Source organism: Eleginops maclovinus, chromosome 15 (genome assembly GCF_036324505.1).
Source record: "Eleginops maclovinus isolate JMC-PN-2008 ecotype Puerto Natales chromosome 15, JC_Emac_rtc_rv5, whole genome shotgun sequence".
Taxonomy (NCBI): Eukaryota; Metazoa; Chordata; class Actinopteri; order Perciformes; family Eleginopidae; genus Eleginops; species Eleginops maclovinus.
In genome coordinates, this window is record NC_086363.1 from 5,785,930 (window position 1) to 5,801,061 (window position 15,132).

At 40.7% G+C, this 15,132-nt stretch overlaps 1 protein-coding gene across 3 annotated transcripts in view; it reads left to right on the plus strand.

Annotated features, from left to right (window-relative positions):
* Positions 1-13,788, plus strand: part of slc24a4b (solute carrier family 24 member 4b) — a 31,862-nt gene extending 18,074 nt beyond the window's left edge. For 2 of the 3 annotated variants that reach the window (XM_063902810.1, XM_063902811.1), the window contains 14 exons: positions 216-290; positions 380-464; positions 569-672; positions 1,012-1,086; positions 1,182-1,207; positions 1,496-1,549; positions 3,818-3,912; positions 6,917-7,086; positions 7,328-7,469; positions 7,968-8,134; positions 8,480-8,594; positions 9,444-9,556; positions 9,706-9,771; positions 10,505-13,788. In XM_063902810.1, the coding sequence (XP_063758880.1) occupies positions 216-290; positions 380-464; positions 569-672; positions 1,012-1,086; positions 1,182-1,207; positions 1,496-1,549; positions 3,818-3,912; positions 6,917-7,086; positions 7,328-7,469; positions 7,968-8,134; positions 8,480-8,594; positions 9,444-9,556; positions 9,706-9,771; positions 10,505-10,654 (1,437 nt within the window). In that variant the 3' untranslated portion in view covers positions 10,655-13,788. The remainder of the gene's footprint in view (positions 1-215; positions 291-379; positions 465-568; positions 673-1,011; positions 1,087-1,181; positions 1,208-1,495; positions 1,550-3,817; positions 3,913-6,916; positions 7,087-7,327; positions 7,470-7,967; positions 8,135-8,479; positions 8,595-9,443; positions 9,557-9,705; positions 9,772-10,504) is intronic. The other variant, XM_063902812.1, reaches the window with a different exon arrangement.
* Positions 13,789-15,132: the final 1,344 nt, after the last annotated feature.

Here is a 15,132-nt window from a genome sequence, read left to right on the forward strand (position 1 = left end):
CTTATTTTAATTGGGTGCTGCACTTTGAAATTCCCCTTCACCCGTCCTTTAGCTGGAGAACATTTTGCTCTGCCAAAGCTTTATTAGCTCGGCTAATTTCTGCTGATTTTTAGGATGTATCTACACAGGGACGCACACACTCTGCATCTTGCCCTTGTCTCACACACACAGACACAGTTGCACTTCTAATGTAACTCAGCTGTTTCTGTCTCTAGGCTCTCTACATGTTTCTCGCCCTCGCCATAACATGTGACGAATACTTTGTGACATCGCTGGAGAAAATCTGTGAGGTACTTGGGAGTTTTAAGTCTTTCATCTTTTCAGTCACACATTGCTGGTTCGTCTGTGCAAACTAAAATACTTTGCTTTATATCTGCAGAAACTAGATCTGAGTGAAGATGTTGCAGGAGCCACCTTCATGGCAGCTGGCAGCTCTGCACCAGAGCTCTTTGCATCTGTCATTGGTACACACACACACACACACACACACACACACACACACACTCGGACATTCCCAGATGGTTGGTTTCACTGCTGATTCTGATTGGCTGCTGCTTCCTGTGTGCAGGTGTCTTCATCACCCATGGCGATGTGGGGGTGGGGACCATCGTTGGCTCGGCCGTCTTCAACATCCTTTGCATCATCGGTGTCTGCGGCATCTTCGCTGGACAGGTGTGTGTTTGTGTATGTGTTAGAGGGGCTGACTTCCTGCTCCGGCTGCATCCTGCTGTTTATTTTTAGACTGCAGTACAGCACATGTGTGGCAGAAGTTTTTTTGCTGAGGGGAAACAAAGCCATCTGTTTCGGTTAGCTTTCTCAGAACTGGTTTACGTAGGAATGTAGAATAAACTCTCGGGACAATAACGGATCATAAATCTGTGTTTCTTGAAGTAAAGTTGACATATTGAGTGTGTTTGACAGTACCAATAATGCTCACAGAACTCTTAAAACACACAGATTTTAAATTAAGGATCTAAAATATGACCGTGCACTTTTCCCATGTGTTATCAGGTGGTGATCCTGACCTGGTGGGCAGTTTTCAGGGATTCCTTCTACTACATCCTGTCTGTTTTGGCTTTAATTGCAGTAAGTTGGACCACATTAAATAACATCAGCCATGACTTTCTTCTCTGAGTTTTGTTTTTTGTATCTAAGAACAAAAAATGTTTCCTCATTTTCAGTTCATCTACGACGAGAAGATAGTTTGGTAAGTTGCACATTCAGTTGTGCTGTCAACATGTACATTTTCTTAAGCAAGACTTTGACCTTTAAAAAAATTAATTCATTTGTCTTTTCTAATAATTGATGAGCTTACAATTTTAAGCAATACAACTCACCCTTTCTTCACTATCCAACAGTTATATAATCTTGCTTTAAAATGTAAAACCTTGAGATTTAAATCTTCATTGATCCACTGTAGTTATCTAAAATCTCCTGGATTTTCTATGAATTTCTTACCATGTTATCGCTCATCTTGTCTTTTTCTCCTCTTTAGGTGGGAGAGTTTGATACTGGTGCTCATGTACCTGGGATACATCCTTGTCATGAAGTGAGTTCTGAACATTTTGTCTTATTCGATTATTCAGTCCGTCTGACTGATGCCACGTTCCCACAGCAACCAACTGAGTGTGTGCGTGGGGAGGGATGCTTGAGCTCTTACCCACTGATACCTGTGGGCTGATGAAGATGAGTGCACTCAGGTTTCACAAGAGGAGAGTGGGTTTCCAGCTGGAGGGAAGCATCTCATTTCCATGTCTTCTTCCCCAGATGTTAACGCTCGGCAGCCTCAGTGCTAGAAAGATTTTTTGGATGCTATTTCACAAATTTGGGATTATAATTTTACAGTTTGTTACTTTTTGTCTCTCTGACAATCATACTAGATATGAACACTTATATTTTACATTTTAAATCATTCGAATACATTTATAGACGTAGTTTTAATGCTGGGAATAAACCTCCAGCTGACAATTTCTGATGTTTTACTGGTTTAATTTCAACAGATAATTAACACTTATAAAACTGTGGCCTCATGAAACATTTGACCATGGTGTGTTATAGCCTTTCTTAGGGGTAGGGGTGTCTTTGTAGTTCTTTTCTGGGGTACGCATCATTTATCACAATCTTTTGTTTACACTCGCCCCAAAAATGTCTTCTTTCTGTTTTTCAATCCGTCACCTTTCAGCTTGTATCACCAAAGTCTCCCTATTTTGCCTCCATTGTGTCTTTATAGTCCAAACTGCACCGCCGTCTCTGTCCAGTCGGTAATCTGTGTTACACTCAGCAGCCGTCTGCTCTCTCCCTGCCATAAGAGTTTAATCTTTCTCCCTCTGCAGTGGCTAAGAGCACAGGCTTAACCGGATCCATCCTCTCCTTTCTCATTTGGAGGAAAGAAGTGCTTACTGTAGGATGTGCTGTCATATGTCTCCCCTCTCCCAAAAATATCTGCTGACCATTATGAGCTGTTCCAGGCAAAATGGAGTCGAGAGGGTTTTATTTAGCGCCATCAGAGCACTGAGGTGACCTTCTAGTGCTTGGGTTTTCTATTTTTTTTTTATTTTGCCCGCTCCTCAAATAGCACGCATGCTGGCAATTGTGAAAACAAATAACACCATAGGGAAACAGCTAATGACACACCATGTAAAAGTAAAGAAATCTATTATTTTGCCTTTGAATTCTAAGTAATGAGCATTTGTTTTGGGATGTCATTAGTCTAGATTGCTTCGGCCCAACATTGACTTAATTAAATTACAAACAAACACCCTCCTTCTATCTGCACACAATCTCCATGTATTCTCTCGTCCTTCAAAGACTAGTATGAGCTAACTTTTTCAGATCAAGAAAAGTCAAGCTGGCTCGATGTTTTATCACCTTTTTTGAGGTTAAAGTAAGAATAAAGCTCAGTATTTATTTTGAAACATTATTTGACTCTATCAGCAGTTTCAAAATTCTCTTATTTTTGACTCCTAGTAACTTTTGTAGCCTTTTGTCAGTTTTGGTTGAATTCTGTAAAACAAAAAAACACACTCCATCCTTTTTAACGCTGAACTCAGTGAAGGAAAAAGTTAACAAAAACTTTCATTTAGTTTTAATGATTGCACTTTAACATCAGAGAGGGACAGGGCAGCTCCTATGGGGACTGTATCTATGTTCTCAGGGTCCTATGTTGCCCATCTTAATATCCTTTATATATGACACATTAATGAGATCTTTCATAGTATTTTTGCTCCTGTGGTTTTTCCCTGATTCAGTTATGTAGAAATTCCCCTTATACTGATGTTATGGGCAACATATTGAAACCACTGCCTTTTTTGAAATGTGCGGCAAGATGGTTTTCATTTCCTTTTTCAGACACTAGTATCCCCCACACTGGCACAATGGATTTTAAACAATTCAAGTTGCATAGAAAACTCCACATTACTTCATTCGTTTGTAATTTGACCTGCAAAGATGGCCCATCTCTCACAATCTTGATGACCCTGGCCTTTCTGGGAACTGTTTTTCTACTCTAATGTAGAACAGCATATTTTAGCCAGTTTGTATATTGTAATGCTGACGTGGGTTTTTAGAAAGTAGGCCATCTTTACTGTAAATGCATACTATAGAAATATGTAGAAAAACAGGTTATTTGGGCTAATTAAACCCAGTATTCAACTAAGTTCCAGCCTTTCATCTGAAGCTCATAAACCCTATTTGCTGCAAAAGTATTTCTTCAAACTGAATGCCTTTATCTTTTTGTTTCCCCCCTCCCTTTTTGAACTCTGGGTTGAATTATTTCAGTATCTTTAATTTAGGGGATTTTGTTCCATCTCTTTATCAGATTCAACTCCAGCATGCAGAGATTTTTCATGGGTTCAAAGTCGAAGAAGAACGTGGCCAACGGTAACGCTGCGGCCAGCAGTGAGATGGAGGACGGTAATACTAGTTATGACTATGTTGTGGATGACGACCCGTCATTGCCATTACTCTCACCAGGTAAGGTTAATCAGACAGGCTGGGTTACCCAAGACTACTCTCTGCCAGTAGTGACTAGCGAGATATATTAGACGATTTGATTCTCTGGAAGACTGTGGTTGTTTCCTTCTGTAGAGGGTCTGTGGCTTAAGCTTTGCTCCTTTCTGCTGAACTTGCTTGAATTTTCCTAATCTTATTCTGCAGGAATTAATTTAAAGAATATGTTTGACATTTTGAAAAATATGCTAATTTTGTTCCTTGCTGAGGATACCGATACCACTCTTAGATTTGTTTAGCATATGGACTGGAGCCTGTGTTGTGTCTAGAGGCTATCTCTTGATTTGCAAACTCTTGCATAATGGTTAAGATTAGGCATTGATCCTTGAAAAGTAAAGCTTAGGATAGTTTGTTGAGTCTTGTAAGAGTTTTCCAAAAAAGTTAGCAAATCAAGAGTTACCACGACAAGCTAACTCAAAGTGACGAATAAGAAATAGTCAAACAAATACCAGCTTTGAAACCAGTGAATTATTATTTAACATATTTGTACAAATGCAAGAATGGGTTAACTAATGAGCTTTAAAATGCTGGTAAAGAGATTTGGATAACCTTGGTAGAAGCATGCTAATTAACCCCCATTTCGAGGCTTTACACAATGCTAAGCTAATAGTCTGGTCTGTAGCTTCATATTTAGCATACACACATGACAGTAGTCTCAGTTTTTCTATGAATTTAACAAATAAGAGATTATATGCTGAATATTGATCTCTAGAGGTGCTTGTATGAAGATTTTCCCGCTTTCAGACACAGCTAGAAAACTCTTCACGTCAATGTCTTCCTTTGGTAGAGTATGCTAGGCTAACTGCCTGCTAGCTGTAGCTTTATGTAATTTCCAAAGTGTCAAACTATTTTAAACATGATTCTGCAGAACTCCTTTTTTTCAAAGATACAGGAAACTTCAGTCCCTTGACCTCATGAACTGCACTACCTGAAGAAAGATGGTTTGTTAAATGTATTCCTTGATCTTTTTCTTTGTCCTATATATTCCCTGATTAATTTGTACTTTGCTGCCAAGTCCTTTCCTTGGACGATAAGCACTGGAGCTTATCAGAGCATACAGGGGGCACACAAAGAAATGCTCCTGTTTTTAAAATGGGAGCAGCATTGTGAAGATAGTATTTAATCTTCCTTCAGTAATGCAGTTTAATGTCAAGGGACTTTGTTGTCTTGGGTTTCAGACTTATTAAAAAACTTCTGGATAAATTTGCCTTTTCTAAATAACATCTTTTGATGTCATGCTCGGGTGAGATTTCCTCTTTGCCACAACTTTCCACTTCTTCCTTTCCTGCCTTTGACCTTTCAGGAAAAAGTCTAATCAGTGACATTTAACCCTTTCCACTTTTGCTGCATTAGCTTTAACATGCCTGTCTGTTTAGCCTTACTAAACTTATTCTTGCTTACTGTCAACAGTGTTGTGCTGCTGTGTGCCAATTCTTTCTGCTTGCATACTACTTTTCTTCTGCCGGTCTCTGGGGCGTAGACCCCTCACTCCTGAAGTGGTAATGAATTTCACAAGAGGAAATGTTTATGCCGGCTGTGTTTACACTGTTAATTTATGTGCATTCTTGCATGCATAATAAGTCAAATTAAGGCCGAGTCAAACTAATAAGTTTACTGTAGAACTTCTTTTAATTCCCCATCCACTGCATCTTAAAGTCAATTGTAAACAGAGAGCAATTTAAGAGTTATAGGGTATCAATAAAATATTTAAAGATATGCATTATTGTCAGAGCACACACTTACTGTGTCACATACCTGCATTACAGATTGACGTTGTCAGCTGAAAGACGCCAGAGGTTATGTTTTTCATGTCATTTTAAAATCAATCTTGGTCGACCCATAAATATTCACTACTCGAAGGCACACTTCAAAGCTGCACCAGGCAATTTGGGAAAGCTTTTTAAAGCTCAGTACCCAGAAATCATGTTAACTCTGCTGGTGTGTGATGTTTTATACCAAAGGGGGAATGAGTTCATCGTTGGTAGGTCCGGGGGGTAAATCCCAAAGATTTTTAAACTCCTCCATGATATGAGGGTAGAGTGAAGGAAAAATTGGAGTGATCATTTGGGATCATTATTCTTCTACTGTCAAAACTGCAGTTTTTTAAGTGGTCCCATAGCTGAATTGGGGAAACTACTGTCAAACACCTCAGTAAAACATCCACATATAAATGTATCCATGAAAATACAAACCTATTACCTACAAGTTGATATTTTGGAGACAATCTCACTTTTTTACGAGATATAAGAGACTGGATTTATAATGCTTTTAACCTTCATATCATGTTCCCCTAAAATGAGTTTCCGGAAAGACGACAAAACCAACACAAAAATCTCTTCCATTCTCCCTGTAAAAGGTAAGGGAGAGGATCCAAAGCAGGAATGTACTTCAGAGCTTTGGAAAACATCCCAACCTGTCCAGACGGGACAACCAGGCTCTTATTTAGGGAACGCTGTTACTCTGAAGTTTTGATTTGTGTAGGCATCAAACTGCCCGCACTGAGCCGATGTCGTGATTTAGGGTAATGGGAATGGTGTGTATTGACATAAAAGTCTTGCCTGGTGCAGCTCTAACTCAGAAAGTATGACAAAATATCTCAGGTTTTGCAGCCATTTATATTCATTAGTAAGCTGTGCTAGGAAATTGGAACGCTATTGACTTTAAAATCACACTCCAGTACAGTACATATTTCTTTATGCCTCCTATGTTTTTTTCAATTTTGGGCTTTAGCATGCTGTAATAAATGTTCAGTCCTGAAGTTTAAAGTCAATATACTTCAGTGAAATTAATAGAAAGTGAATGAAAACAATCGTCTCCGAGTCTTTGGTGGATTCATTGATTTGATATGAGGTTTACGAATTACATTTGTTTTATTTTTCTATTTAAATCATTTTCATCCACTCCTCAGTCAAGCCCACCAAGGCTTACAGCCGTGGCTCAGTGGTGATGGTGGACGAGATCATGCACGCCAGCCCTTCAAAGTTCAGGTTTCCAGAAGCGGGCCTCCGTGTCATGGTCACCAGCCATTTCGGACCCAAAACCCGTCTGCGCATGGCCAGTCGCCTCATCATTACAGAGGTACGGATGGACGTTGTGGCTTCAATAAGATTTCCTACAGATATGTTAACTCTTAAATCTTTTCTTTTTTTGTGTTTTCCTGAGTTAAGTTCCCAAAAAGGCTTCCCAAAGAGTCCTTATCTCACACACAGTTTACATTTGAATATTTATATTTACATTCAAAATATGGCTGGAGCGTGGCAGTCAGTGTAGCAGGCCGTCCTCTCGTGTGCTCTTTGACTTAGTTTCTTTTTTCTGAAAGCGTCAGAAGTTGGTCCAAGCTGCCAATGGCGTGGAGACACAAGTGATCGATGGGAAGGTTGAGATCGAGAACGGAAACGTGCCAGAGGACAAACCCACCGAGGAGCCGGAAAACGAAACCATCTCGCCCTTTCATATCCCACGTATGTATTCACTTGTTGGGCATTATTTGGTGGACATAGATGGATTCCTTTGGGGGTAAAACGTATATGGAAATAATGCAGTTTTTAATAAAAACGTTGACATTTCAAGAGATATTTAGAATATTTATGTCCAAACTGTATTTCCTTTCTTAAAATATGATATACATTATTAAGGTCTTTGCTCAAATGTCAGTGGCTTTATATAACAATTATAAAATGTAAAGTGATGTACATGTTGGTATTTCCACTACAGAGGACAGTAGGTCTGCTTAGAGTGACATTAATAATGTAGAAATACATTCATAATATCTAAAGGGCAAAACTGACTTGATTTTAAAGTGAAAGGATTTGTGGGAAATGTAGCGTTTCAATATGTTGAAAAACCAAACCTGCGGCACCTTTAACTAAGAACATAGGTTAGTACATTTCACCCACCATGTTATGAAAGAGGAAGAGGAAGAGGCTGATATTTTGTGCTAAAGCATTTTCATGTTGCAGGGGGTATTGGCAGCAAGTTGAAGTGGCTGATCTCGTGGCCTCTGCTGCTCTTGCTGTTCATAACCGTCCCAAACTGTGCCAAGCCTCGCTGGGAGAAATTCTTCATGGTCTCCTTCTTCTTGTCCACCGTCTGGATCGCCGTCTTCTCCTACTTCATGGTCTGGATGGTGAGTGTAATGTTTGTGTGGAGATCAGGTGCTTCACAAGTGGGAGAAATGTGGCGTTTGTTGGATCAAGGGCTGCTGTTACAATAGACCTAATTAACTATTTTTAAAACGTATGCTTCCTAAAGCTTGATACTGCAAATGCCTTCTGCCAATTGTATCAGTGAACTATGCACATTATTGTATAATTAGTCCATCACATCCAAAATGGTGGAAGCAACCGTTATGAAACTGAAGTGTAAATGTCGATGGCCATTAAGGGAGCATTAAACAAGGACTTTTTTGGCAAAGGTGCATTTCTCATTCATCGTGCTATTTTTGCGCTCTGACACTGTGCATCTGTCTCAGGTGACTATAATCGGCTACACTCTAGGAATCCCTGATGTCATCATGGGCATCACTTTCCTGGCAGCAGGCACCAGCGTCCCAGACTGCATAGCCAGTCTCATTGTGGCTCGGCAAGGTATACCGATCCCACTGACACATTTTTAGATGCAATCATGTTGATTTATAACACGGTGGAGAGCCAGAAAGGGCTTTTTTGGGATGTCCCTTTTTGGATGGAAGAATGTATCCGTATGTAATTCCAGCAGAGTATCCTCCTCGTACAACATTACATATGATATCTCACAAAAGTTATCCTCATTCTCTGAGTTCTTGTACAAATATTCAGCAACATGCACGCAGTATTTTCAAAGTAAATGTTCATCTTTACAGGAAACAACTTGGTTAAGTTTAGGAAAAGATTAGGCTTGTGTCATTACTTATGTACAGGAGTTATGTGACAAATCAATCCTGGTCTTACACGGGACACGCTCCACTGGGTCGAAAGTCCTGTGTATTCAGACCCATCCAACCACCCCTTCCTTGTCCCGATGCAGGCTTTTAGACATTGTATTCTCCCTAAATCAAAATCACATATACATATTCCAGTGAGTTTGCTTCGTAAGACTTGCTGAAGTGTGCATGCACATGGCGTTTACATGCATGTGTGCAAATCACCATAATTGATGAACCTAGCAGACCTTTTTACTAGGGTAACAAATGAGTTGTCTGCCTAATGCACGTAAAAGAGTTGGACAAGTAGGAACTAAACACAAGAAAAACAGCTCTGCATTTATAGACAATCTGGTGTAGATCTGCATCACTACTTGCATCTGAATGAGGTTTGGGCCCTTGTGAATATCTGAAAGTGCAGAACAACAAATCGTTAACCATCCATTAGAAAGAAAAAGTGTTTACTTGACCCGAATACATAAAGGAAAAACTTTCTTACCGATGCTTCTTCTTACTACTTCTGCTTTCGCTGCAGGGTTGGGAGACATGGCGGTGTCCAACACTATTGGCAGTAATGTGTTTGATATTCTCGTGGGACTGGGGGTTCCCTGGGCGATCCAGACCATTTGTGTGAGCTATGGATCAGAGGTAATGTGCTTGTTTTCTTCACAAAAACGTCTGTATTATTGTGCATGTGAGCGTAGGACACAACAATCCAGTTACTCCTTATCTCTGATGTTGACCGATAGCGTTCAGGGGCTGCAGGTGATTTGTTGTTTTTCTCTTGTGTGCTGCAGGTGATGATTAACAGTCGGGGCCTGGTGTACTCTGTGGTGCTTCTGCTGGGCTCTGTGGCCCTCACGGTGAGTAATGGTTAATGATGTTTACGCTGTACAAACATATTGACCACTCCCAGGAAGAATGCCTGAATACCGGACATGTCTGAAATAAAAATCCACAGTACATCACAGAAAAACATCACTGACAAATGCACTATTACACAATAGTGACTAAACCAAATTATGTAATTGGTTCATTAAAACATTTAAATTCAGTGTTGTATTTCCTGTGAAAGACTCCCTGTTGCAAATGAGGTTCAAGCATTTTTCTTTTTTGGAATAAACAGAACAAGATTTGGGTAGTTATTTAAGCAATCTGAATTTAATCTGCGTCTTACTGGAGAAGATAAACCATCCTTTTTAAAGCAATTATGTCTGACTTTCTGACCAGAACTAAACTGCAATATATTCCTACTTTACAATTTGATATCAAACAAACTTGGGTTTTTGATCCATTTTCAGTATTTTTTATAATTACAGTTTCTCCATGTTTTCCGCCCTTGCTGTCTGTGCCAGTGTGTTGATGTTTAGAGTTTCTGCAGCTGACAGAGAGAGAAAGAAAACTGCTGTGGTGAAATCTTTGAGCAAAGATGAACACACAAATGATTTCAGTTTTAGGATGAGATTTGCAATTTGTTAGATAATGCTGCGTTCATTGTTGCATCCAGCCTATAATTCGGCCTTTTTTGCACCATTTTATTAACTGTTTTTTGATGAACTTCATTGAACTGACACTGACATATCTGTTTGTGTGCAGGTGGGGGGGATCCACGTGAATAAATGGAAGCTGGATGTGAAGTTGGGCATTTACGTGCTGGTGTTGTACGCCATCTTCCTCTGCTTCTCCGTCATGATCGAGTACAACGTCTTCACCTTCGTCAACCTGCCCATGTGCATGGAGGAGTAGAGTACTGCGCAGGAATCGCATACCAAATCCTCAACGCTCCCATAGCAACCCAAAATTCTCTATATTTTACTTAAATGATACTGGACCTATCTGCAGACTCTTTTTCTCTTCTCTTCTACTCTCTTCTTGCAATCCTTTGTCCCAAATATGAATCTCATTTCCTAAAGAGGCAGTACATGCTGTAAGAGTGGACTCCATCCTGCGTCTCTATTTGTCCTCTTGTCACACAGTGCCGGTCCTTAATACCCATTATTTCAGGCATTGCCTGTTATTGCAGTAAAAGTCTTTAGTTCCTCTTGTGCGCCTGCTAGCTTTCTACCCATCTAGCATGCCTTTAGATGTCGGGGATCTCCAGAATCATAAGTGCCCCTGTTGATTGTCGGTGTGTGTTTGCACTGTTTTCACATTGTAGATTTCCACACACCATTTCCAAAGCCTTTCCACAAACCAAACCAGAGTCTGTGAAGAAGAAAAAAAATCTTATGATTCCAACCAAAATCCCCACAGACAGAACTCTCCTTGCTTTCTTCCTAAAACAATTACAGTAACCCCGGCACCCAAAGATAAAATACACTCCTTTTTCTCTATTGACCCCACGGAGGAGGGCTTTGTCCTCGGCAGCTCCCCTCCTCCTGGACCCGAATACCCTGGCATGGCCATTGGCATCAGGGAGCAGATAGTGTTAGCGCTTCGATCCCTCTCCGCAACTCTTCCCAACCCTCATCTGCTTGATCAAATCTGCTTTGTTTTCTTAAAAAAAAAGATGACATTTTGTCAGGACGCTTTGTGTCCGGAAATATCACAGTTCAGATCAGATGACTGTGAGGGTGTTATGCATATGCAGCACTGCACAATGTAAACTTGTAAACACTTGTTTTATTTTGTATTAATTTTTTTCAAACAGAGGTTTTGTCTCGTATGATGTGCGGAGGAGAGCTTGTTGCAAATATAGGACATTGCCTGTTTTTCAATGAAACAAATTGCACATGGAAATGCTTTTCTTGCTTTGTGCTGTAAGGAGATTTGACCACTCAGAGGGTGTCTGACTGGTGGTGGGGACTCCACTCCAGGTTTTATTCATTCAGCGATGGGTCAGTCCACTTTCCCTCTGCACAACTTCAGAAAATAATACTGGCTCCAGATCTGTGGATGCATCGGATTTTGTCATAATCAGGTGACTTGTGGCCATGTGAAGACAGCCACAGCATGGAGGTCATTGTTTTACAGAAAATGCAAAGAAACCAGGAGGTTCTCAACACTGACTGTCTGCTATCACACCCTCTGGCCAGTAGGGGGTACCTCAGCCCCTCTACCCAGGGCAGGGGTGCCAACCACAGCCGCCGGTTATCAGGGAAACTCGGAGATGGGCAACTCCAGCAGATGGCGATGGTGTGGTCTCTGGATTTTTGAGTTACATGTAGATATTGCACTTTAACAGCTGTCCTCTCATTCTGAATCAACTAGTGCTTCCTTCTGTGCGTGTGTATTTTCAGTGTATAAGTGTGTGTGAGTGTGTGAGTGAGAGGATTGTATGAGTGTGTTGGCTCAGTATGGGCCCACGCTATGTTTCCCACACCGGGCTCTCAACACCTGGGACAGGCTGGAACCTTGTTAACACCATGAGCACACCCGCCTCTGACTGCAGTGCATGCTGGGACATTAAAACGCAGCTCCTCCACAGCACAGCAAAAAGGCTGAGGGCTTCTGGGCATCACCATGGAAACCGCCCGACCCACTTTACAAAAATCGGCAGCTACACTGCAATCCAGACATTTTGACATCATGCAAAAATGCCCGCGAGTCCACAAGTGCGGTGCAGGGACTAAGCAAGCGCGTGGGGAGTGTTTTCAGTGTCGAAATGATTCCTCTGCTACACCGTTGGCAGCAGGCTCTTGTATATGCAATCTCAATTTAAAGAATTCTATGTGACAGAGGGCCCCTGCAAGATTGCCATATAAAGACAGGGGGGAACCTCGCGGAGATGTGACGTTGGTTTGTCTAGTAGTACTTGATGTGTGAGCTCACAGGTGTGTGTGTGTGTGTGTGTGTGTGTGTGTGTGTGTGTGTGTTAGTAAAAACTGAGGAACTGAGCCCAAAGGACATCTCCATTTCTGGAACTGTGGCTCTTAGGGAAGTCCTACACACACTCTCTCCTTTTTTTTTTCTTTCTCTCTTCTTCTCCACTCTTGTCTCCTCTTGCACAAGGGCATTAACTCTCCACTAACCCTCGCTGAAGGAGCAGCAGGGAATGCATGGATGACTGTCCTCCACCGCCGTTGGGACAATGTGATTTTACAAAGGACAGGGATGAGAGCAGACTTAAAGGAATTAATAATAATAATAAAAAGAAAACCCCCTTAAGCTGCTACTCTATCAGGGTTCAAACTGCTGTGTTTACTGGACGGCGTTGACCACACAGGGCCTACAGACTCCTCCACTATGACATCCTTCCTCCCCCTGAACCCTGACAGTGGGTCTTATGTAAAAACAGGACCTGATTTTTGATGCTTTATCTGGGGAAGGCATGTCCGTACTGTACTTGAGTTGATTCAGAATGTGCAGGGTTATTTCTTTTTGTGTATATTTTTTGTTGTTGCTCTGTGTGGTCATGTCCCGGTTGCCATGTGTGAGTGGCACAGCAGGGGGAAAACACTGCTCCTCTTTTTGTCCTCGTCTTGAAACAGTTCTCACCGGTCGTCTGACTCGCATCTTTGTTACCAAGTCACTTTTTTTTGGAAGTGTGTGGGGGGGGGTAATTAGTATTCAGATGCCATTTTTGTCGTAGTTCTGCATAAATTCAGATTGTATGAAAAAATCCTGTGTACAAAGTAAGCACACACACTTTAGAACACACACGTTAGAAATGGCAATTGAACACGAGAGGACCGGTATGTATTTCTTGATTGAATGCGACCTGATGCACTGTGAGCTCAATGTGACGTGGGAGTTGTTTGTCAAGAATAATAAATGATTAAAAAATATATTTAATGTAAAGTTAGTTACTATAAAAACATTACTGAGGACATCTGTATAACTTATATGAATGTATTGTCTTGCTATACTGGACATATCCAACCAATGCATTTTACTGTAAAGCAATAATGTGAAGAAAAAAAATAAAATGGCAAAAATAATTCCTGTACATTTGTCTCATAAGTTCTTGAATTGTTTGTGAAACCCATCAATTAAATGAAGCCATTTGCAGATGTATCTGCTGCTTGTGCTGTTTTGTTTGTCACAGCATGTACCAACGTTTTAATGGTGATATACTGAAGTCTTATGTTATGTTTATACCTGTCCACAACTACATTTAGTGTAAATAGATGTTCTTTTTATCCCGCTTAATGTATTCCACAGCTGAACTTACCTTTTAGAATAAGATATTGCACTAAAAAACACTTTTCTGCAGAATGATATTTTGCTAATGTTTTATCGTTTCAACATTCTGCTGATAACACTGCTACTATGCAGCAAGATGTTATTGATCTTCTACAAGTCGGGAGACACAAGACACTTGTACTGTATGGTCAAATTGTAAGTGTCAGATGCCAATACTTTTAGTCCTTGGCCCAAAAACACTGGATGCATACACCCTTAATGCAATTTTATAGTTTCACACTCTAAGGGGCTGTATTGTGCTTTTTTTGTTTTCCCTTTCCTGTAGTTTTGTGCATGTAAAAGTTCCCTCCAGAGGGAGTTTCTCTCCCACATACTCCGCCCCCCTGCCTGAAATGCCTCCATCGGACTCCTTTGTTTATTTTGCTGACATGAGGTCACTATGTAACACTTGCGCTTCTATTGGCTAGTGCTCCAACACATTGTAGCCTAGGCTAAGGGACCGGACATCTCTAAGCGGTTGGCCAATCTTAACAGCGGGGCCAGTTAACCAATCAGAGCAGACTGGGCTGTGGTTTCAGACAGAGGGTGGAAAGAGGTGCTGCAGCACAGGCAGTATGATAAAAATAAAGAACTTTTTGAACATTAAACATGGAAACATGTAACTTTAGATGCACAAAATACAAATATAACCTGAAATGAGCGTAACCTTTAAGAGAGTTCCCTCCAGATCCACAGAAGACCTAAAGAAAACTGTCTGGACAGGCTGTGTAGAACTCCATAGGATGAATTGCCTGCATTTGATGTGTAAGGTGGAGGTTCATGAAGTTGGATTTTAATTGCTTTTGACATTGTTGTACTCACCTCTCTCTAATTTCTGAAGGTATAAAGAAAAATATCCCAACAGTATGCTATTTCTTCCTGTAATGTATTCTGAACCATTACTGTAAGATTTAATTAACAGAAAATGACCACTGGAGGATAACTTCAGACCTGCTGACTCTTTATTTCCCCCTTTGACACAACAAAGCTTTCCCTCTGATACTAGCAGTTTAAGATATGTAATATTTCTTTGTGAAATGAGCCTTAAGGTAAATGTAATGAGTTTCATGTACTCCTTACAGCTACTCCTTTTGCATCAG